The following is a 19,515-nucleotide window of genomic DNA, read 5'->3' as shown; positions in this document are numbered from 1 at the left end:
GGGAATTTAGGGTTTAATTTGGGACAAATATGAAATTAGGAATTTTTGGGCAAATTAGAATTTTGTTAAATTTTAATAAAATTAAGAGATATTATATTAAATTAAATATAAAATATCCATCTTTAAAATACCTTTCAATTACAAATTTATAAATTAGTTTCGATTAAATGCTAATCCAATAAAATTGGAGACAAATAAATTAATTCTCCTTCATTTATAAAATAAGGTTAAAAATATAAATATTTAAAATTAAGGCATATAAAATATTCACTATTTTTCAATTATAAGAACTCTAAATAAAAAATAAGAGTTTACTCAACTTTTATATAAAAATCTCCGAAATACAGTCTTAAATAAATATAATGCATCGTAAATAATTAATTAATAACTTTTAAAAATTTAGAAGTCTTACAAATATCACTAAAACGTACACGTACTTGGTGAATCTTTTGTATTTCTCTGTCCCTTCTTGAAACTTGAATATCTTTTTATAATAATTCAGCTCTTCGTAGCTGTTGCAATAAAAATCTTTATGAGTACTACTAGGGAGCCAATGGTCTAAGTGTACAAAAACTACATATCCCCAAAAAGTACCCTAATACCATATCATGAAACCACTCATCTAAAAAACGTAACTTGACAAGACAATGTAACACTAATGGTCATATTTTTAATACTTTCTAAATTTTTATTGTACACATTGTACGATTAGGCTATTAACTCCCTATACTTATTCAATTAATAATGGTCACATTTATTTCTACCGCAGATGGTAGCCATTATATAATTCTCCTCCATTCTTGCTTTTAATAAAATAATTCTTTCTTAATATGACTGAATCAGCACCATTAGCCTCATAATTATTATCTTCAATCCTGAAATACTAATTAATCAATTTAGGGAAAGTATGAGGAGTCAATGGAATACTTATACAATGTGTATAATGGAGGTTTATGGAGTATTAGAGATATAACCATTAATGTTACCTTTTCTCATTAGCTGAAGTTTTTGGGATGAGTGGTATCATGATATGGTGTTAGAACGCTAGATTCGAAAGGTCAAAAGTTCGATCCTTGGTGAATCCCAAAATTAATTTAGTTTTTTGGAAAGATGTTTATTATCTATAGTACTCGGATGGTTATTCTAGATAGTATGTGGATGATGGTTCAATAAGACTTTCTAAACTCAACATATATATTATTTTTGATATATAAAGAAAATGAATTATTGCGAAAAGAATTTATGATCAAAATTATAACTAAAAAAATATTTATAAAGATATTTATATTTAATCAACATGTAAAAAAGTAAAAGAAAAATTAATAATTTTAAAAAATATTTAAAATTTTGAATTTATAAAGAATAAATTAAAAAAAAACTAATTTAGAAACCAATTTGATTAGGGACATCTAATTTCACAAACTAAAATATGTGGTTAGTACAAAGTTACAAAAGAAATCTAGTTCACATGCATAGATGATAAGTAAATAGCATATGGACAAATTATATTATGACACATGATATTAAAATAATATGTTGACAAGTAATATTATTAATTATACTTATATATGCCAATTTGTTAGAACTGAAATGAAATAATTTTTTCATATTTATTAAATCATTCTTTTACCTTACAACAATAAATAAGTGTCTCGTGAGATAGAGTCCTATGAATTTAACAAGTGACCCTATTTCAATCAACTATACATTTTTTTTTTCTTTCCTTCCATCAGAGAAGCTAAAATGATTGAGATACTACATTACTACATACTAGGACGCTAGGAAAGGCAACAACAGTTCCCGTTGCCGGTCATTTAAAGAAAACAAAACTGTATTAATCGCCGTACAAGGAATGTTCCGTCCAAGCTGTCTCAACAAATTGTTCAGCTGCTTTATTGTTTGAGGTGAAGCTAGTTTGTCACCGTTATCAACAACCTCAATGAACACTACGAGAACCTTGAGAAGGTTTTGGTTACCAGCTCCTGAAAGATCCTTATCTAGTCTTGCAACCATTAAGCAAAGCTGTTCATGCATCAGTTTGGCCTCAATCAAATCATTTTTAAGTGGCAAGCAACTTAACCAGGCAGGAACAATCTTTGAGCCATCAATGGTGTCACGATGGAACTCACAAATTCTTCCTAGAACAGAAACTGCTATATCATATACTTTTGCATTCTCCGAAATTGAATGATTTGGTTCTTTGATCAAAACACTACTCAGATATGACAGTATCCTATTGACAAGAGGCTTTAAATGAGGTGTTCCAAATTCTGCACATATTCGAATTCCACGTGTTGCTTCCTCTTTGATTTCAGAATTATTGTCCTCACATTCTTCTAGTAAGATTGGAAGATAACTCGCACAATACTTGTGAGCTAATTCATGACACTGCTGTGCAATTATGTTGAGACTTACCAGAGCAATACTTCTAAGCTTAGCACCTTGTTTACCCTTAAGTATTGACAAAAAATTGTTTATTATAACATCTGCATTCTTGTACAATGTTAAGCTGTCTGGAAGAGTAGTCTTTAGAAAAAATAGCATTGCCGATGCTGTTTGTTCCTTGACTTTATAGTTCTGGGTAGTGTCAAGTGCAGCGGCAAAGGCATGCATAAGCCTATGATGATAGAGGACATGCATCGCTTCGACAAAGTTTGTAGGCATCTGCATAAAGCTAAAAGCTGCCAACCGAACTCGATCATGGCAATCTTGGAATGACTTGAAAAATTTTGTTACAACTTCCATTAGAAAATTTTCACTCATCACCATTTCGTCTGAGAAATCTTTTGAAAGCACAGTGAGGAAAGCAATCCCTGCATGGCGCTTCTTCCAGTACTGTGAATCCAAGAAAATCTTTAAAATATGACAGCCAATGTTCACAACTATGTCCCCTCCAACCGTCAGGCAAAGCCGATTCAACCACTTCAATCCAACTTTGTACACACCACACCCGTCTTTCTCTTTTTTATCATCTTCGTCCTCAACGAACAGCAGCATCTTCATCGGGATCATGAAAACCCTGACCAGAGTCTGGTGGTTATGGCTCTTCAGCACCGTCGCATAATCCTCCACCTCCGTCATCGCCATCACCAGCTCAAACGCAGCTTGCTGCGTCTCGATGCTCAAACCTGCGTCGCTCTCCACGATCTGGAGCACGTCCACTACCATGTCGCTCGCGTAAGGTTTCAGCAGGGCCGGTTCCTCCATCACTAGCCTCACCATCTCCGCGAAAGCGCGCTGAAAATAGCTCCCGTCGGAGCCATGCAGGAGAGCGAAAGCTGCCACCATCATAGCGCGGAGGAGCTCGTGGAACACGCATGGATCGGAGAACAAACGGACGAGGCTCACCACGGCGCCGAAAGCCGCCACCTGAATGTCAGCGTTGGATGATCCCAGCGATTCCATAAACGAGGTGCGGAGCACGGGAACTAAGCCGCGGAGCGCATTGGAAACGCGTAAACGGCAGTCTTTGTGCAAATTGGCGAAAACCAAGAGCGCCGTTTCGCGGGACTTGTCGTCGTTTGAGGCAGTAAACGACAATAAGAAGTCAAGAACCTCAGGCCAGTGTTGTTGGTGATCTTTATATATAATGGAAAGGGTTTCGGCGAGGACGGGTGCAACGAGCCTGAGGACGTGCAGGGAGGTTTCTTCCTGGAGGTAGGCTGTGAAGTGGGCCTTGAGGCTGGCCTGGGCGATGGGCTTGAGTTTGGGCCAGATGTCCGGTTGGCTGAGGAGGTGGAGGGTGCGTGCGGAGTTGGCGCGCGTGAGCCGGGTGGCGCCGCATCGGAGGAGGAAGAAGAGCTTGATGAAGAGGAGATCCGGGTGGTGTTTCTTGGAGCATTGGAGGAAGGCGAGTGCTTCGGAGTGAGGTTTGGGTTTAGGTTCGGGAGAGAAGAGATCGTAGAAGATAGCTTCCATATGTGCGGTTTCGTTGGAGCTAAGGATCTGGAAGGTTATGGATTGCAGTTCGGTTGGGAATTCTTTATCCGACTCCATGATTTCTTTGAATGTGTTGACTGTACTTATAGAGCGAATGTAATCAGTGATATGGCGGCGCCGTGGGATTCTTTCTGTTGATCATCAGAATTAGAAGGTAGCTAGGAGTGGCAGGCGTGATTCTCATGATGCTAAACGGAACAAATCATAAACTTCTTCGTGCCTTTCATATCATGTATTGGCTTCAGCTGTGTGGATTATTGAGATCTTTCTATCAACTAGTTTGCGAGTGTATTAAACTATTCTTTTATTTTAATGTAAGACGATAATAAAAAATTCTCATGATCCATAAATTTAGTTAAACAGAATACATAAATTCAATTATAATTTTAGTCTTTATTATCTTATTTTATTTTATTTTATTTTATTTTTAATTGTTCTTATCTTATCTTTATTTGTTTTTATCTTTCATAAGACAATACTATATATATATATAGTTTTATCCTCATAGTTTACAAATACAATTCAATCAATTAATAATCAATAAAATTTTTTCACCTTTTTTTTTCTTTCATTATTTTTTCATAATTTTATCATGGTATCAAAGCCATGATATCTTCCTTAAAGAGGATATATAAACTATCGTCTATTTAGTGTTGTCATGAGTTAAAGTGAAAGAGTAGTTTAATAATACTCATCTAAAAGTTACGCGAATCTCTCTATCTTTAATTAAAAAAAAAAAAGACAAATAAGTCCCTAACCTTTTACCCCACAGACATTTTCGTCTTTGACCATTGAAAAATATTTTTAAGTCTCTGAACCTTGATAAAAGTTGAACGGATCAGTCCCTGACGGAGGCATTTGGATGGAGGGACGGATCCGTCCAAATTTTATAAAAGTTAGGGACTTAAAAGTATTTTTCAATTGTTAGAAACAAAAACGTCTGCAGACAAAAGGTCAAGAACCTATTTGTCTTTTTCTCAAAAAAAAATTACACTTACACATAAAACTATTATTTATAATACTATAAATGTCACGTGGTCAAAGTATGGCGGGAAATGTAATACTAAAAATTCACATGATCACGTCACATCAGCATGTAATTAATAAAAATTAAGTTAGAGATTAATATTGTAAATTATTGGATAACTTAATAAAATATATCATATTATTTAATGGTTCATAATATTATTTTTATATAAAAATATTTTTTATAAAAATAACTATATATGTGTGTATGCACGCGTATCGTGTTTATTCTGATTATGTAAGAAGAAAAAGAATTGTATAATAATTTGTATGTGAATTTAAATGTATAAAAGAAATAATTTATAAAAATGAATAAATGAATAGACTGTGTATTGATGTCTGAAGAAATTTATAGAAACTCCTCCTTTGAGTTGAGGGAAAAATTCCTAATAGATTTCACAATGATTTTTAAATTATTCTCCAATTCTGTTATTTTTTCCTTTTATCACAAGTTTCACTCATTCTAACAAACTAGTCACCTCACCTCCAAAGTGTAATCTCCTATTGTGCACTCCATCAATTAGTATAGTCTTCCATCTATTTTGGGACTTTTTTCATTCTCTTTGGACTGTCTCTCACCTCATTCACTAATTCTATCCCAACCTCTTCACTTCCTGAACTCTTCTCAATATCCTCAAATTGGCCTAAAACTCTTGCTGTGCTATCAACTATGCTCTCCTCCACTAAAACCTTGCCCTCAAGGTCTACATCTGGGAACAGGGTACGAAGGTCAGACACCCCGACCCAACAAGCTTCCTCTCTTGGCACCCCCTCCCAACCATGAGCAGTTCAACTCGTGTTCCATCCGAGGATGTTCGAGTTCGTCGTGCAAGCACCGCACTAGGCCGGGACTGCAGCGAATCGGGAGATCGGCAGCTGACGGCAATTCAAGCGGTGGCGCCCCCTTGAATTTCTTCAACACCAAGACGTGAAAAACAGGGTGGAAGGCGCACGCTGGCAGTAACTCCAAACGATAATCGATTGGACCCACTCTCTCCGTAATTTGGAATGGCCCATAGAACCGTTTGCTGAGCTTGGTGTGACGTTGCAAGGTCAGCGTCTGTTGTCGGAACGGTTTGATATAGAGGAGAACCTATGCCCCCACCAGAAACTCCTTTAACCATCGATGACGATTCTCTTTCTTTTTCATATTTTCCTGGGCCTGTTTCAAAAGGAACTCCAATTCACGGTGCAGAACCTCCCGGGTCTACAAGAACGCATCGACTTCCCACACTTCAGAAGTACCTGATATACTCTGGCATCCCCGCCATGGGAAAACCATAAAGAGCCTCATGGGGGACATGCCTAAGGAAGAGTGATATGATCCATTGTAACAAACTCAGTCCAGGAGAGGTATGAATGCCACAGCTTAGGGTGAGAATGGCAGAAGACTCGCAGGTACTATTCCAGAGTTTGATTTACCACCTCTGTTTGGCTGTAAGAATGGGGGTGGTATGCAGTGTCATAGAACAAGCGAGTACCACTAAATGCCAGCATGTTCTTCCAGAAGTGATTGAGGAAGAGAGGGTCACGATCACTCACTATCGAAGTCGAGAACCTGTGCAATTTCACCACTGAGCCAATAAATGCCCTGGCTACATCCTTAGCTATAAAACCAGGTTTCAAGGCTGTGAAATGTCCAACCTTGCTAAAATGATCCACCACAACTAGGATGGCTGTGAATCCCACAGATTTCGGTAGCTGAACAATAAAGTCCATGGTGACGTCTACCCACGGTCGGGCGAAAATAGGTAATGGTTGAAGCAGCCCTTGAGATTTTGCCAGTACATATTTAGTCATCTGACAATCAGGGCATTGATCAACGAATTTTTGCACATCGGGTCGCATCTCTGCCCAGAAAAAATTCTCCCCCAACGCCTTGTATCTCTTCGGCACCCCTCCATGGCCAACTTTATCAGTAGAATGAAATTCTTGAAGGAGTAATTTCTGCAACCCTTGAAAGTCAGATATGATCAACTTCCCTTGAAACAATAGAACTCCATCCCGTAGTACATAATCTGAATTTAACTTCCCCTATTGAAACTGATTAAATAATTCCCGTGTAGATGGATTATGTTCTCTTGCGTCGTGTAGTACTGACCAAATCGATGACTAAACTGTGGTTAGAGCTCTCAGCTCAACACTTACTTCTTCATCAAAAATCTTGGACAGGGCATCGGCTACTTGATTTAATTTTTCAGGTCTGTATTCTATCTCAAACTCATAGCCTAGTAACTTAGAGATATAGTACTACTGTTCTGGGGTTAAGATAACCTACATCATAAGTTCCCTAAGACCTTGGTGATCAGTTTTAATCAAAAACCATCTCCCGAGTAGGTAATGTTGCCACTTCGTCACTGCTTGAGTGATAGCATAGAGTTCCCACATGTAGGCAGATGAGAGGCGTAGTTTATGATTGAGTTTCTTGCTAAAATACGCAAGAAGGTGCCCCTGTTGGGACAAAACCGCCCCCACCCCTGTGTTCGAGGCATCCGTTTCACTGTGAAGATTGGTGGCTGAAATGCTAGAATCAGGGGTGGTTTGAGAGAGTCGGAGCGCTTTATGTCCTGTGCTACTGGTAAAAAAAAAGGATGGGAGTTGGAGATTTTGTGTGGATTATCGTGCCTTGAATGTGATTACAATAAAGGATAAAGTTTCTATTCCCATCATAGAAGAGATATTAGATGAGCTATTCGGTGTGGCTTATTTTTTTAAGATTGATTTACGGTCCGGATATCATCAAATTTGCATGAGTGAGGAGGCCATTCCTATGACAGCCTTCCAAACACATGAGGGACACTACGGGTTTGTTGTGATGCCGTTTGGGCTCACCAATGCTCCCTCTACATTCCAAGCGACTATGAACCACATTTTTAGCCGTATCTATGCAAGTTTGTTGTTGTGTTTTTCGATGATATTCTCATCTACAGCAAATCATGGGAGGAGCATCTCTCTCACTTAACTACTGCCCACACAGTCCTATCTCAGCATTAGTTCTTTGCCAAGAAATCTAAATGCCACTTTGGTCAAACTCAGGTCGACAATTTGGGGTATATAGTGAGTGCCCAAGGGGTTAGTGTGGATCCCTTTAAGGTTGAGGCTATTTTGTCTTAGCCAAACCCGAACACCCTGAAGTAATTACGAGGATTTTTGGGGCTGACCGGTTACTACAGAAAATTTGTTTCCAACTATGCTAAACATGCAACCCCTCTGACTAACTTGTTAAAAAAGAACGGTTTTGAGTGGAGAGAAGCTGCTGACAGCGCCTTTGAAAGACTGAAGGCTGCCATGACGGACACTTCTATATTAGTTCTACTTGATTTTCCGTTACCTCTAGCCATTTTTTCCTTCTGAAAATGGAGATATTTATAAGGTCGTATGTTCACTGGCTTTACTCCCAGTTCAAGGGTGATTTAGTGGTCAATCTCTCTAGTTGGGGGTAAGTTGGTGGGTTCCTCGAAGAACTGACGGAATTTCTCTAAAATGTGTTGGACTTGATCCACCAGAGCGGGTACCTCGACTTTCCCTTTTTCCTCTTCCACCACTTTCAAGTGATAAAATCCGGCAACAACCTTGCTTGTCACTATCTTGTGCAACATTCTGTTACTAATTCCCTCTGATTGGAGGAGCCGCTCACCTTGCAAGGTCACAGCAACTTCATTAACCACAAATTGCATAGTGAGAAGTTCATAATGAGTTGTCACATACCCCAGGCCATCAACCATTGCACTTCTAACACAAAGTCCGCACTCTGTAGGTCTAACACATAGGTACCAATGTTAAATTGATAGCCTTGCATCACTAGGGGAATGTTGTCACATCTGACCTTACACCCGATAATGTCTCCATTACCAACCAATACTTAAAGTGAGGTTACTTGGAAAGAGGTTGATAGCATAGCAAGAGTTCCAGGCCCACTTGAGGATGTTGAGAAGGGTTCAAAAAGTGAAGAGGTTGGGCCAAAATTAGTGAATGAGGTGAGAGATGGCCAAAAAGAGAGTGAGAAAAATTCCAAAATAGATGGGAGGCTATACTAATTGATGGAGTGCAGTGTAGGAGATTACATTTAGGAGGTGAGATGGCTAATTTGTTAGAATGAGTGGAACTTATGATAAAAGGAAGGGATACCAGAATTGGGGAATAATCCGAAAATCATTGTGGAATCTATTAGAAGTCTGAATTTGGATCCTCTAAATTTTAAATTTGTACTTTAGAGGGTAAAGTTTGATCTTCTACCCTTGAATGATTTCTCTCTCATATTTATTTTTGGTCCCACCTATAAAATAAATGGTGAGAGATCACACTTTACTCTCTAAAGTGAAATTCAAACTTTAGAGAATCCAAATCCTAGAAGTTTCTCCCTCAACTCGAAGGAGGGATTACTTGTTGCATTGGCAAGTTGAGTTTATCAGCCACATTAGCCTTGACAAAATTGTGGGTGTTGTCGCCGTCAATTAGAATCATAACAAGCTGCCCCAAGTATGTTCCCTTCACTCGAAAGGTGGTGGGTTGGTATTGACCCACCATAGCATTAAAGCTGATCTCTAGTTGGGTTGGCTGGATGATGATCGGTTTCTCCGAATCGGTTAGTGTAATCACTGCTGGTTCTGGTTCTCACAGGATTTCATGCATCTCTTCTTCTCCCACCAGTAAGTAGTAAGCTATTTTGTATTGATGAGTGGGGACCACTTATCCTCATAATAATAGCATAAACCTTTCTCCCGTTTTGTTTGATTTTTGCTGTGGTAAGCTTCTTGAATGGGTGATATTGGTTAAAGTTTGATGGTTAGGGGTTATGTGGGGCTAAATTTGTAAGAGGGTCAGATTGGAGTGTCAATCTAACAGGGTTCAAGGGTTGTCTAGGTGGTTGTGGTCTATTAGTAGGCATTGTGTGATTGGGGTTATGGGTACTCATGGTTTTTCTAGGGTTGGTCTTTGAAGTTGCTTGGTGATTTTGCTCATAAAGTTTAGTAAGAGAGACAGCCGTGACATAAGAGGTAGGTTTAACTAAGAGTAGCTCACACTTGAGGTAGTCTTGTAGTCCAGCCACAAACAAAGAAATAACCAATCTTCGCTTAAACCAGTCACTTGATTTGATAAATCTTTAAATTGACTATGATATCAGCAACAGAATTCACCTACTTCAACTCTTTAATAGCAGCATTAGAGTCATAAAATATATTTTGACCAAATCAAATAATTAATGCATCTAAGAATAAATCCCAAGTATATTGAATATTGTTATTGACTCCCCATGTGTACCAATTAACGCAGGTCCAGTAAGATGAAAAGAGATGATACGTACCCTCATATCTTCTAGAACCACATACCACTTAAAGTATTTTTGGACCTTGAATGCCCACTCTTCCAATCCATCACCATCGATCAAAGGTAGCTCAACCTTCATCCCTTTCAAGGTCAACAGTGAGGGTTGAATTGGCGATCTCGATGACACTTGAGTCCCTTCCCAGGGTGAGTCACACTTGGCCTCCTTCAGCTTAAGAGTTCTCTTTAATGTAACATTGAGCTCTTTCATGGCCTCTTCCATGGTAGACAATCGGTTGTCATTGGACATAAATTTGTTGTTCAACTCGATGTGACTTTGTTGCAAGATGACAATTTCCATTTGTGAACGGGTGAGCTCATCCGAGACTCCATACCGGAATCTCTCTATGAAAGTACTAAATGTTGGTTCTGATTATATAAGAAGAAAAATTGTATAATAATTTGTATGTGAATTCAAATGTATAAAAGAAACAATTTATAGGAATAAATGAATAAATGGATTATGTATTGATGACTTCTATAAAAATTTCTCCTTCGAATTGAAGGAGAAACTCCTAATAGATCTCACAATAATTTCTAGATTATTCCTCAATTCTATTATTCTTTCTTTTTATCATAAGTTCTACTCATTCTAATAAACTAGTCACTTTACCTCCCAAATATAATTTTTTACTGTACATTTCATCAATTAGTATAGTCTTTCATTTATTTTAGAATTTTTTTTACTCTCTTTGATAATTTCTCCTTCATTTACTAATTTTGGTCTAACCTCTTTATTTCCTCAACCTTTCTCAGCATCTTTAAATGGGGCTGAAACTCTTGTTGTGTTATCACACCGGTTCAAAAATTTATTTAATTAGCTTGACTTTTTAGTTTGGAGACTGAAAGGTTGAATTGAATACTACAAAATAGTAATGGACATTGAACATTAAAGAAGAGATCAAAATAAAGTAACTTGCATGTCAAACACACTCTCCTGTGGATTTGTGTGTGTGGCTTGTGAATATAATTATTAGAGTAATTGAATATAGTTTTAGTTTTCAATTAAAATGAGTTAAAATAATATAATAAAGTAGCACGCTAATTGAATTCTCTACGAGAATAATGAAGATTACTTGACCTATTTCGATTCGTAAGTTTAAGTTTAGAGTAAACTACCAATTCGACTTTTATCCATTTTTCATAATAACAATATGATTTTTCACAATAAAAATGATCTATTTCGATTTTTGTTTTTATTTTCGTGATATAATGCGGTACTTGTAGGTGTTTTTTTGTTAACTCTAAATGGAAACATTGACGCGTCAGGTTCAGAAATGGACATTGACCTAATTGTCTCTAAATTTAAATTGGTTAGGGATTTATTTGTCTTTATTTTTTAAACAATATCTTTTTTAAATTATTTTTTATTATTATATATTCTTTTCTCAATATTTTATTAAATATATAGTATAATAAGTACAAACTAATTAATAAAGTATTCAAATTTAAAAATATCATTTATTATGAAACTAAATAAATAATTCTCAAATATAATTTTTAAATATATAAATAATAAAGATTAAAATATGATTAATACATTAATAATAATAATAATCCTATGATATAATATTAGTATTATGATCTAGATAATTTTCACAATAAAATAAAAATCAATAAATATATTATTTAATATATAGTAAAATTTTTTTGAGTAATAACAAATTTAATTTAATTTGTTTTCTCTCTTTAAACTAAATTAATAACACTAAAATACACTATGAATAAGCTAATAATACTAAATGAAATAAAACATACACACACATTACGAAGACCATTCATAAACTCAACAAACTCAAAACATCAATAATATTATTAATCTATTAATTTAGTTTAAAGAGATAAAAAAGTTAAATTTGTTATTACTCAAAAAATTTTTACTATATATCAAATAACGTTATTTTATTGTAAAAATTATCTAGATTATAATACTAATAATATATCATAGAGTTATTATTATTAATGTATTAATCGAATTTTAATATTTATTATTTATATATATTTAAAAATTACATTTGAGAATTATTCATAATAAATGATATTTTAAATTTGAATAATTTATTAATTAATTTGTACTTATTATATTATATATTTAATAATTTATTAAAAAAATATTAATATAATGAATAAAAAATTTTAAAAAAGATATTGTTTAAAGAATAAAGATAAATAAATCCCTAACTAATTTGAATTTAGAGACAATTAAATCTATGTCCATTTCTGAGCCTGACACATCAGCATTTTCTGTTCAGAATTGATAGAGAAACATCCACAAAGACTGCGTTGTGTTACAAAAATAGAAGATAGAAATCGAAATGGATCGTTTTTATTGTGAGAAATCGCGTTATCATTCTGAAAAATAGACAGAAGCGAGTTGATAATTCACTCTTAACCTTATGAGTAGAACAATTATGCATCAAATATATACGGACCTCCAACTTAGGAGTTTAAAGTATTTAAGAAAAATTCAATGGGAAGAAATGGGCCAAGATGTTTAATTTTTTAATTTTGTGTAAATAGGTAATTTTTAATTAAAAATAAAAAATTATGTTTTGGATTAAAATATCAAATTTGGGTCAAACTTAGTGCCCTTTTAATTAGAAGTTAATATATTTGAATTGTTTGTTAAAAAAAGGAATAAAAAAATTAAATGGGCTAAATACGTTAGTGCATTTACTTCGAAGTAGGGGTGGCAATACTACCCGAACCTGCGGGTATTCACCCCGCTCCTACCCGCTCGGGCGGGTTTTAACGGTGTGGGTTCTTGGGCGGGACGGGGCGGGGTCGGATTTAGGTTAAACCCGCCTCTACCCGCCCCGGTATATATAATATATATAACATATACAAAATAATTAGTAAAATAATTAATAATATTATATTATATATAAATCTTTACTTTAATTTATGTTATGTATGTAAATGGTGGTTATATAATTTTTAAAATTTTATTTTATTTGTTGGATTTAATAATTATAGGAGCGGGTAGGGGCGGGACGGGTACCCACAGGAGCGGGTTAGGGTTTAACATTTTATTACTCGCAGGTAGGGCAGAACGGGTTTTATACAGATTTTTTGTAGGGCGAAATGAGATCGGATAGAGCAAAAACCCGCCCCTACCCGCCCTGTTGCCATCCCTGCTTCGAAGAGCAGTGCATTTAATCACGGATAATTAATCGGACTAAGAAAGTTAACCGACTCATTTTCACGGGCCTATTTTTAGAGTAAAAATTTTGCGCATTTAAAATTGTTAAACAGGTCAGTCAGTTAGCTCGATGGATTTTGTCTATTTTAACAGCCTTAACTAGAATTGTAATGTTAGCCTTAACTAGAATTGTAATGTTATCTTTAAGTAAAGTGAACAAATTTTGCCTCAAGTTTTTCAAAGTAAAAGTAGAGAGGGAATATAAATTTTGTTATGATTTGGATTTTTTTAAAATGTAACTAAAGAAAGAAGATTTGATTTTTAAGATTCTTTTCATAAAAGAACAAGTCATTAAAATATAGTTTTAACTATCACTGATGAAGAGAAATTGTGATTTGAATTTTAAGTGCAATTTAGTTATATTTTTATGAAAAAATATTATTCTGTAATAGTTAAACTATTTCTCATTTTATACTTAGTATGTATTTAGACAAAATTAAAAATCTTTAGGATAATAGAATATCTTTATTAATGATTATCTTGTTATTTAGCATGATTAGTACTATTGTTATTATTATGGGTAATATTAAGGGGAAAAAAAACAAAAATTACAAATATAATTTATGTACATTTTAATTGAAATTGTTACCATCATAATTTATAAAAAACTCCATTTAATAAATTGTGAAATGTGATAAATTCTATTTGAATATGTGCAAAGCAAGGTTCTGAAAATCGGACCGGACCGGCCGGTCCGACTGGTTAACTGCGAACCGGTGGTTTTTACGGTTTGGTTCAACATTAAAAATTGCCAAAATTAAAACCGTTTTTAAACTGTTGAATCGGTTGAGAATTGGTCGGTCGGACCGAACCGGGACTCAGCCGGTTTTCTTATTTTGCCCAAAAATGCCAAAACGCAGCCGTTTAACATTCAGTGAAACACCCCCAACCCTACCAACCCTAACTCCCTCCAACTCTCCAACAACGCAGCACACACTCCCTCTCTCGTCCCTCCCATCACCCTTGAATTGGCCATTCTTCTCAACACCGGCGAGCTCAATCCCTCACTTTCGTTCAGCCGCCAGACTGCTCCTAACGTCGTCGCCGGTTGGAGCTTCAGAGCTCAATCCGTCCCTCACTTAGCTAACATCGCAGACTCTCAGCAGTGGAAGCACAGTCGCCGGGCTCGCCTCCTGCCTCCGTCGCGTAGCTCTGTTCCTCTGTCGCAAGCTCTGTTCCTGCTTTCGTCGCCAGTTCTGTTCATGCCTCTGTCGCCAGCTCTGTTCTTCTAGGTATTTTACTATTTTTTTTAACAATAATTGTTGAATAATCTCTGAACTTGTTATGGCTTTATTGGTTGAATAATTCTTAATTAATCTATGAATTCCGAGGTTGAATAATAGGTTGAATAATGGTTGAATATTGTTAATTAATAATTTTGAATTTGTGATTTACTGATTTTTCATTTAACTTCTTCAATTATTGTTGTCTGTGGTTTAGGATTGATAATTTGTAGTTCTATTATCTTTAATTTCTATTTTGAATTTTAGTTTTTACAGTGATTGACTAATTTTGTTTGATTCTATTATGGTTCTGCTTCTATCTTTTGTTGTTAATTTTTTTTGTTGTATATCTGTTGCTGTCCTTGAGAGTTGAGAACTTGAGATTATTGAGTTGTAGTATTTGGATATTTGGATACTGTAAAGTGCATTTGCGCATATTCTAGATGAATTAGAAGAGAAGCTGGTGATAAGATTTTAAACTGTGAAATCATGTGTTGTTGCTTGAATTTTAGAAGAAAGAGCAATGTAATGTATTCCTATTTATGATTCCATAAGACCAAGGTTAAATTAACAATTCAGGTGGAGTTAAGTTTTGTTTATGAGTAATTAAATGCACGAAACAAGAATAGGATTGCTAATTAAATTTGGAATTTCTTATTAGTGACTTGTTAAGGTGCTGTTGTTGTTATGCTGCTGTTTTGTTATGGCACTGTTGTTGTTATGCTGCTGTTTTGTAATGGTTGTTGCTGAATGCTACTCTGTTTTGCTGAAAACTTACTCTATTTTGTAATATTATTGAATGCTGTAGGCAGAATTTAGGTTAAGAAAACTTACTCTGTTTTGCTGAAAACTTACTTTGTGTTGTTGTTTTGTTAATGCTGAAAACTTATTCTGTTTTCTTGTTTTGTTAATGCTGAAAACTTACTCTTCTTGGGTTTTGGCTCCTGTTTTTAATTGCTGATGGCTCCTGCTTTAGGTTAAGAACATGGTTAATCATTGTAGTTACTGGTTATGTTGGTTTTGCTAGCTTTGTTTGTAATTGTTGGGTGAAGGTTTAATGTTTTGTAATTGATGGCTTTGTTTTCTAATTGCTGGTTTTGCTGATGGCTCCTAATTTTTTTGTTCAAATTTGCTAATGGCTTTGATTTGTAGTTGCTGGTTGTACTGGTTTTGCTGGCTTTGTTTGTAATTGCTGGGTGAAGGTTTAGTGTTTTGAATGTCTGATACTCTGATTTGTGATTTCTGAATCTGAAATTAATTAAATAATTGATTTTGTGTTGTTGAAATTGTTGATTAAAATGGATTTGTTATGCTGCTGTTGCCGTTTTTTAATTTTTAAGTATGATGTTTCTGAATTTTTATTGAAATAGTTATTGATTTCAGGGTTTAGAGTGATTATTTGTTGCTGGTATTTAACTTTTGTTGCTCTTAAGTTCTGTTAAGTTGCTACATTCAAACTTGTGCATTGGCCTATTCATCTTCACTTGCAATAACAAAAAGCTTCTCATTTGATTATCCATTAACTACCTCATTTTCTGGTACCATTCCTTTTGTTATGGCTTTAGCTGAAAAAATTGGAGGGGCTGGATGAGGAGACATTGATGCCTCAGAAGACACCACCACCATCAACATATCCTTGTTACTTGAAGGTTTCTTTAGCACAATAGTTGAAATCACAATCATAATTACATAATATGTTTAAATAATTATCCCAAAAAAAAAGAAACTCACAAGAATATCTTGAGATTTTGATGATTGATAAATCTTTATGTTGACATTTAATATTTGAAATTTCTTTATACTATTTAACTTGAATTTGTATATTAATAAGATTATATGAATTTGATTGATGACATTTAATGTAGTTTTTTAAATTTGAAAACTATTTTAATATTTATATTATATTATAATTATATTTTAGGATGTTTATTTATAATTTATTTATTATTTTATTTTAAAATAGTTTTTTCGATTGAACCACCAATTAGACCGACTAAACCAATAACTAGAACGATTTGATAACCAGTCCGATTTTCCGAACCTTACTGCAAAGTATATATACATGATGGAGTCAATAGTATTTTTTTTAAAGTGCTGCTAAAATATGTACACTACTTTTTAAAATTTTATCTAGTAAATTTTTTATTTTATTTTTCAAATTAAAAATATTATTTTAATTTTAATAATATTTTTTAAATATTATTAAAATTTTAAAACCAGCAAAGTCATCATAATTATAAACATCATAATATATATATATATATATATATATATATATATATATATATATATATATATATATATATATATATATTTCAAATTTTAGTGGCCCACTTATTCCCACAACTATATGAATATAATAACTAAATCTATCCATATATATATATATATATATATATATATATATATATATATATATATATATATATATACTAAAATTTGAAAATGCCCGAAATATACAATAATATATTTATTTGTCCTCATGTACTATTAAATTTGACCACAGTATATTAAAATGTCGTAAATATTATTATTTTATTAGATTTAATTTTACTAATACATAAAATTATTATGTTAAATTAATTTCAAATTAAATAAAAATGATCTTATTAAAATTATTTTAATATTAAATTTTGAAATAAATTACATAATAAAATATAATTATAACAATTATTGTTATGTTATATATACTTTATTTTTTTACTTTAATGTCAACATTTTTTGAATTCGTTAATATATATATTAAAATGGAACATGTTATAATATATATATAAACTAATTAATAAAGTCACCAAAAAAAAAAAAACTAATTAATAAATTCTTGAAATCTAAAAACAACATTTTAATTTGAAACAAGAAAAAAGAAATACAGCTAAATGAGAAGCATGGTCCAAATTGGAGAACCAACATCACATGAAACTAAAAGAGGGGATCTCCAAAAGGAGAAGAAATTAAAACAAAAAAGCTTAGAAAGAGAAGAGAGTTCTTGAGATTTATAGTGTTCCAATCCGGAGAAGAGAAACCCAGCTTGGCACGTCTTTTCCTTGCTCTCTTTGGTCTTGTCTTCACTGCAATGGTGGTGGATTGCCGTGTATACCTGGCACAGTTGAAAATAATTATTTCATTATTTGAGGAATGAGATATATATATGTTAAAAAGGAAGATAAAATTTCCACTAAGAAAAAAGGGACACTTTATTTTTGGAACAACATAAAAAACTAGGTTATATATGGATAATCATGATCATGATCACCATTAGTATCATCCCCGGTTGATGGGTTTGGAGGTCTTTTTGGAAGCATTTGCATGAACTCATCTTGTAGTAATGGCCTCCATGCTTCTCCATATTTAGGAGAACCAATCAAAATCACCAACACCGTCACTATAGCTATCAACACGAACCTCCTATAATTGTTAGAGAATGACGACATGATGAGTTCCTCGTATATATGTATCTTATGTTGTCTGATCTTGATGGGCTTGAAAGCTAAGCCAAAAATTTGTGAGAGATCTTAAGTGAAATGATCAACGTGTGATGAATATTACACACACATATATATATAAATATAAGGTTGCCGCGTGCTGCCAATTCAATATCATAAGGGTAGGTAGATTTAGACTATTGGGAATGAGAACAATCTTTTTTGAGTTGACTTTGAATTGATGAATAATGTTAGTGGTTTGAATTCAGTAGATAGAAGCTTACCGGCGATTTCGAATTGAAGGTTAAAACTTAAGCTAAAACTATATAAGGTTAGCTATATATATGTTTTCCTTTCTGATTTTGATGTCTTAGATATGTAAGGCAAAAATATTGAAACTTACAGAAAATTATGATCAAAGCCATATAAATATATAGTTTGTGAATACGGTAACTATGGTAGATTTGGTCACTACAACGAATTCGGGCTGAGGCAACCCTTTAAAAACGTTGCTTATAATAAGAGAAAGTGTTGCTTTGATAAAAGACAACACTTTCCGACAAAAGGCAACGCTTTTTGGGGGTTGGCTATACGGCCGTTACCTTTGGTCTAAGGCAACGCTTTTGTATATTAAAGGGAACCCTTTTTTTGGCAACCTTCAAAAAACGTTGCCTTTTCCGCAAATAAAGCAACTCCGCGAAAGGGTTGCCTTAGAGCACCCAAACACAACGCTTTATATGAAACGCTATGGCAACACTTTTTACGAGTTGTATTTTCTAATATATAAAGCAACACTTGTCTAGAGTTTTTTAAGTTGCTTTTTCATATACCTAAAGCAACACTTGTACAAATTTTTTCAAGTTGCCTTTTCCTCCATCTAAAGCAACACTTGTCCAGGTTTTTTTAAGTTGCATTTTCATATACCTAAAGCAACACTTGTCCAAATTTTTTTAAGTTGCCTTTTTTATAGACCTAATGCAACACTTATGTAGGTTTATTTATAGTTGTCTTTTTTTAATACCTAAAGCAACACCTTATTAAATTTTTCTTAGATTCTCTTTTTTAATATCTAAAATAATATTTTTTTTATCTTTGTTATATTTATATGATATTTGAAGAATATATAACACCCGCATTTGAATAAGATAATAATATATATTGCATATATATATAGAAAGGTCTTCCAAGTACCAATTAACATATATATACTTGCTAGTAAGTTACCAAGTCAAATAAATAATAAACCTAAGTAAGCAAAATACATGTTTTTCTGCTAATGAACTTAAACAAAAAAGAAACTAAGTTGTCCACTAAAAACTAAGAAGACTTTGTGCTTCACCATTGTGGCAAGAATTGTCTTTATGTCTTCAGAAAACTT

General features: G+C 33.8%; 1 protein-coding gene across 1 annotated transcript; it reads right to left on the bottom strand.

Moving 5' to 3' along the window:
- Positions 1-1,770: 1,770 nt before the first annotated feature.
- Positions 1,771-4,020, bottom strand: LOC107628241 (uncharacterized). The gene has a single exon (XM_016331007.3). The coding sequence runs from the start codon at positions 3,994-3,996 to the stop codon at positions 1,771-1,773; it is 2,226 nt and encodes a 741-aa protein (XP_016186493.1). The 5' UTR covers positions 3,997-4,020.
- Positions 4,021-19,515: the final 15,495 nt, after the last annotated feature.

Source organism: Arachis ipaensis, chromosome B2 (assembly GCF_059453495.1).
Source record: "Arachis ipaensis isolate K30076 ecotype BB chromosome B2, ASM5945349v1, whole genome shotgun sequence".
Taxonomy (NCBI): Eukaryota; Viridiplantae; Streptophyta; class Magnoliopsida; order Fabales; family Fabaceae; genus Arachis; species Arachis ipaensis.
The sequence above is the reverse complement of the archived record's forward strand: the minus strand, read 5'-3'. Positions and strand labels throughout refer to the sequence as shown.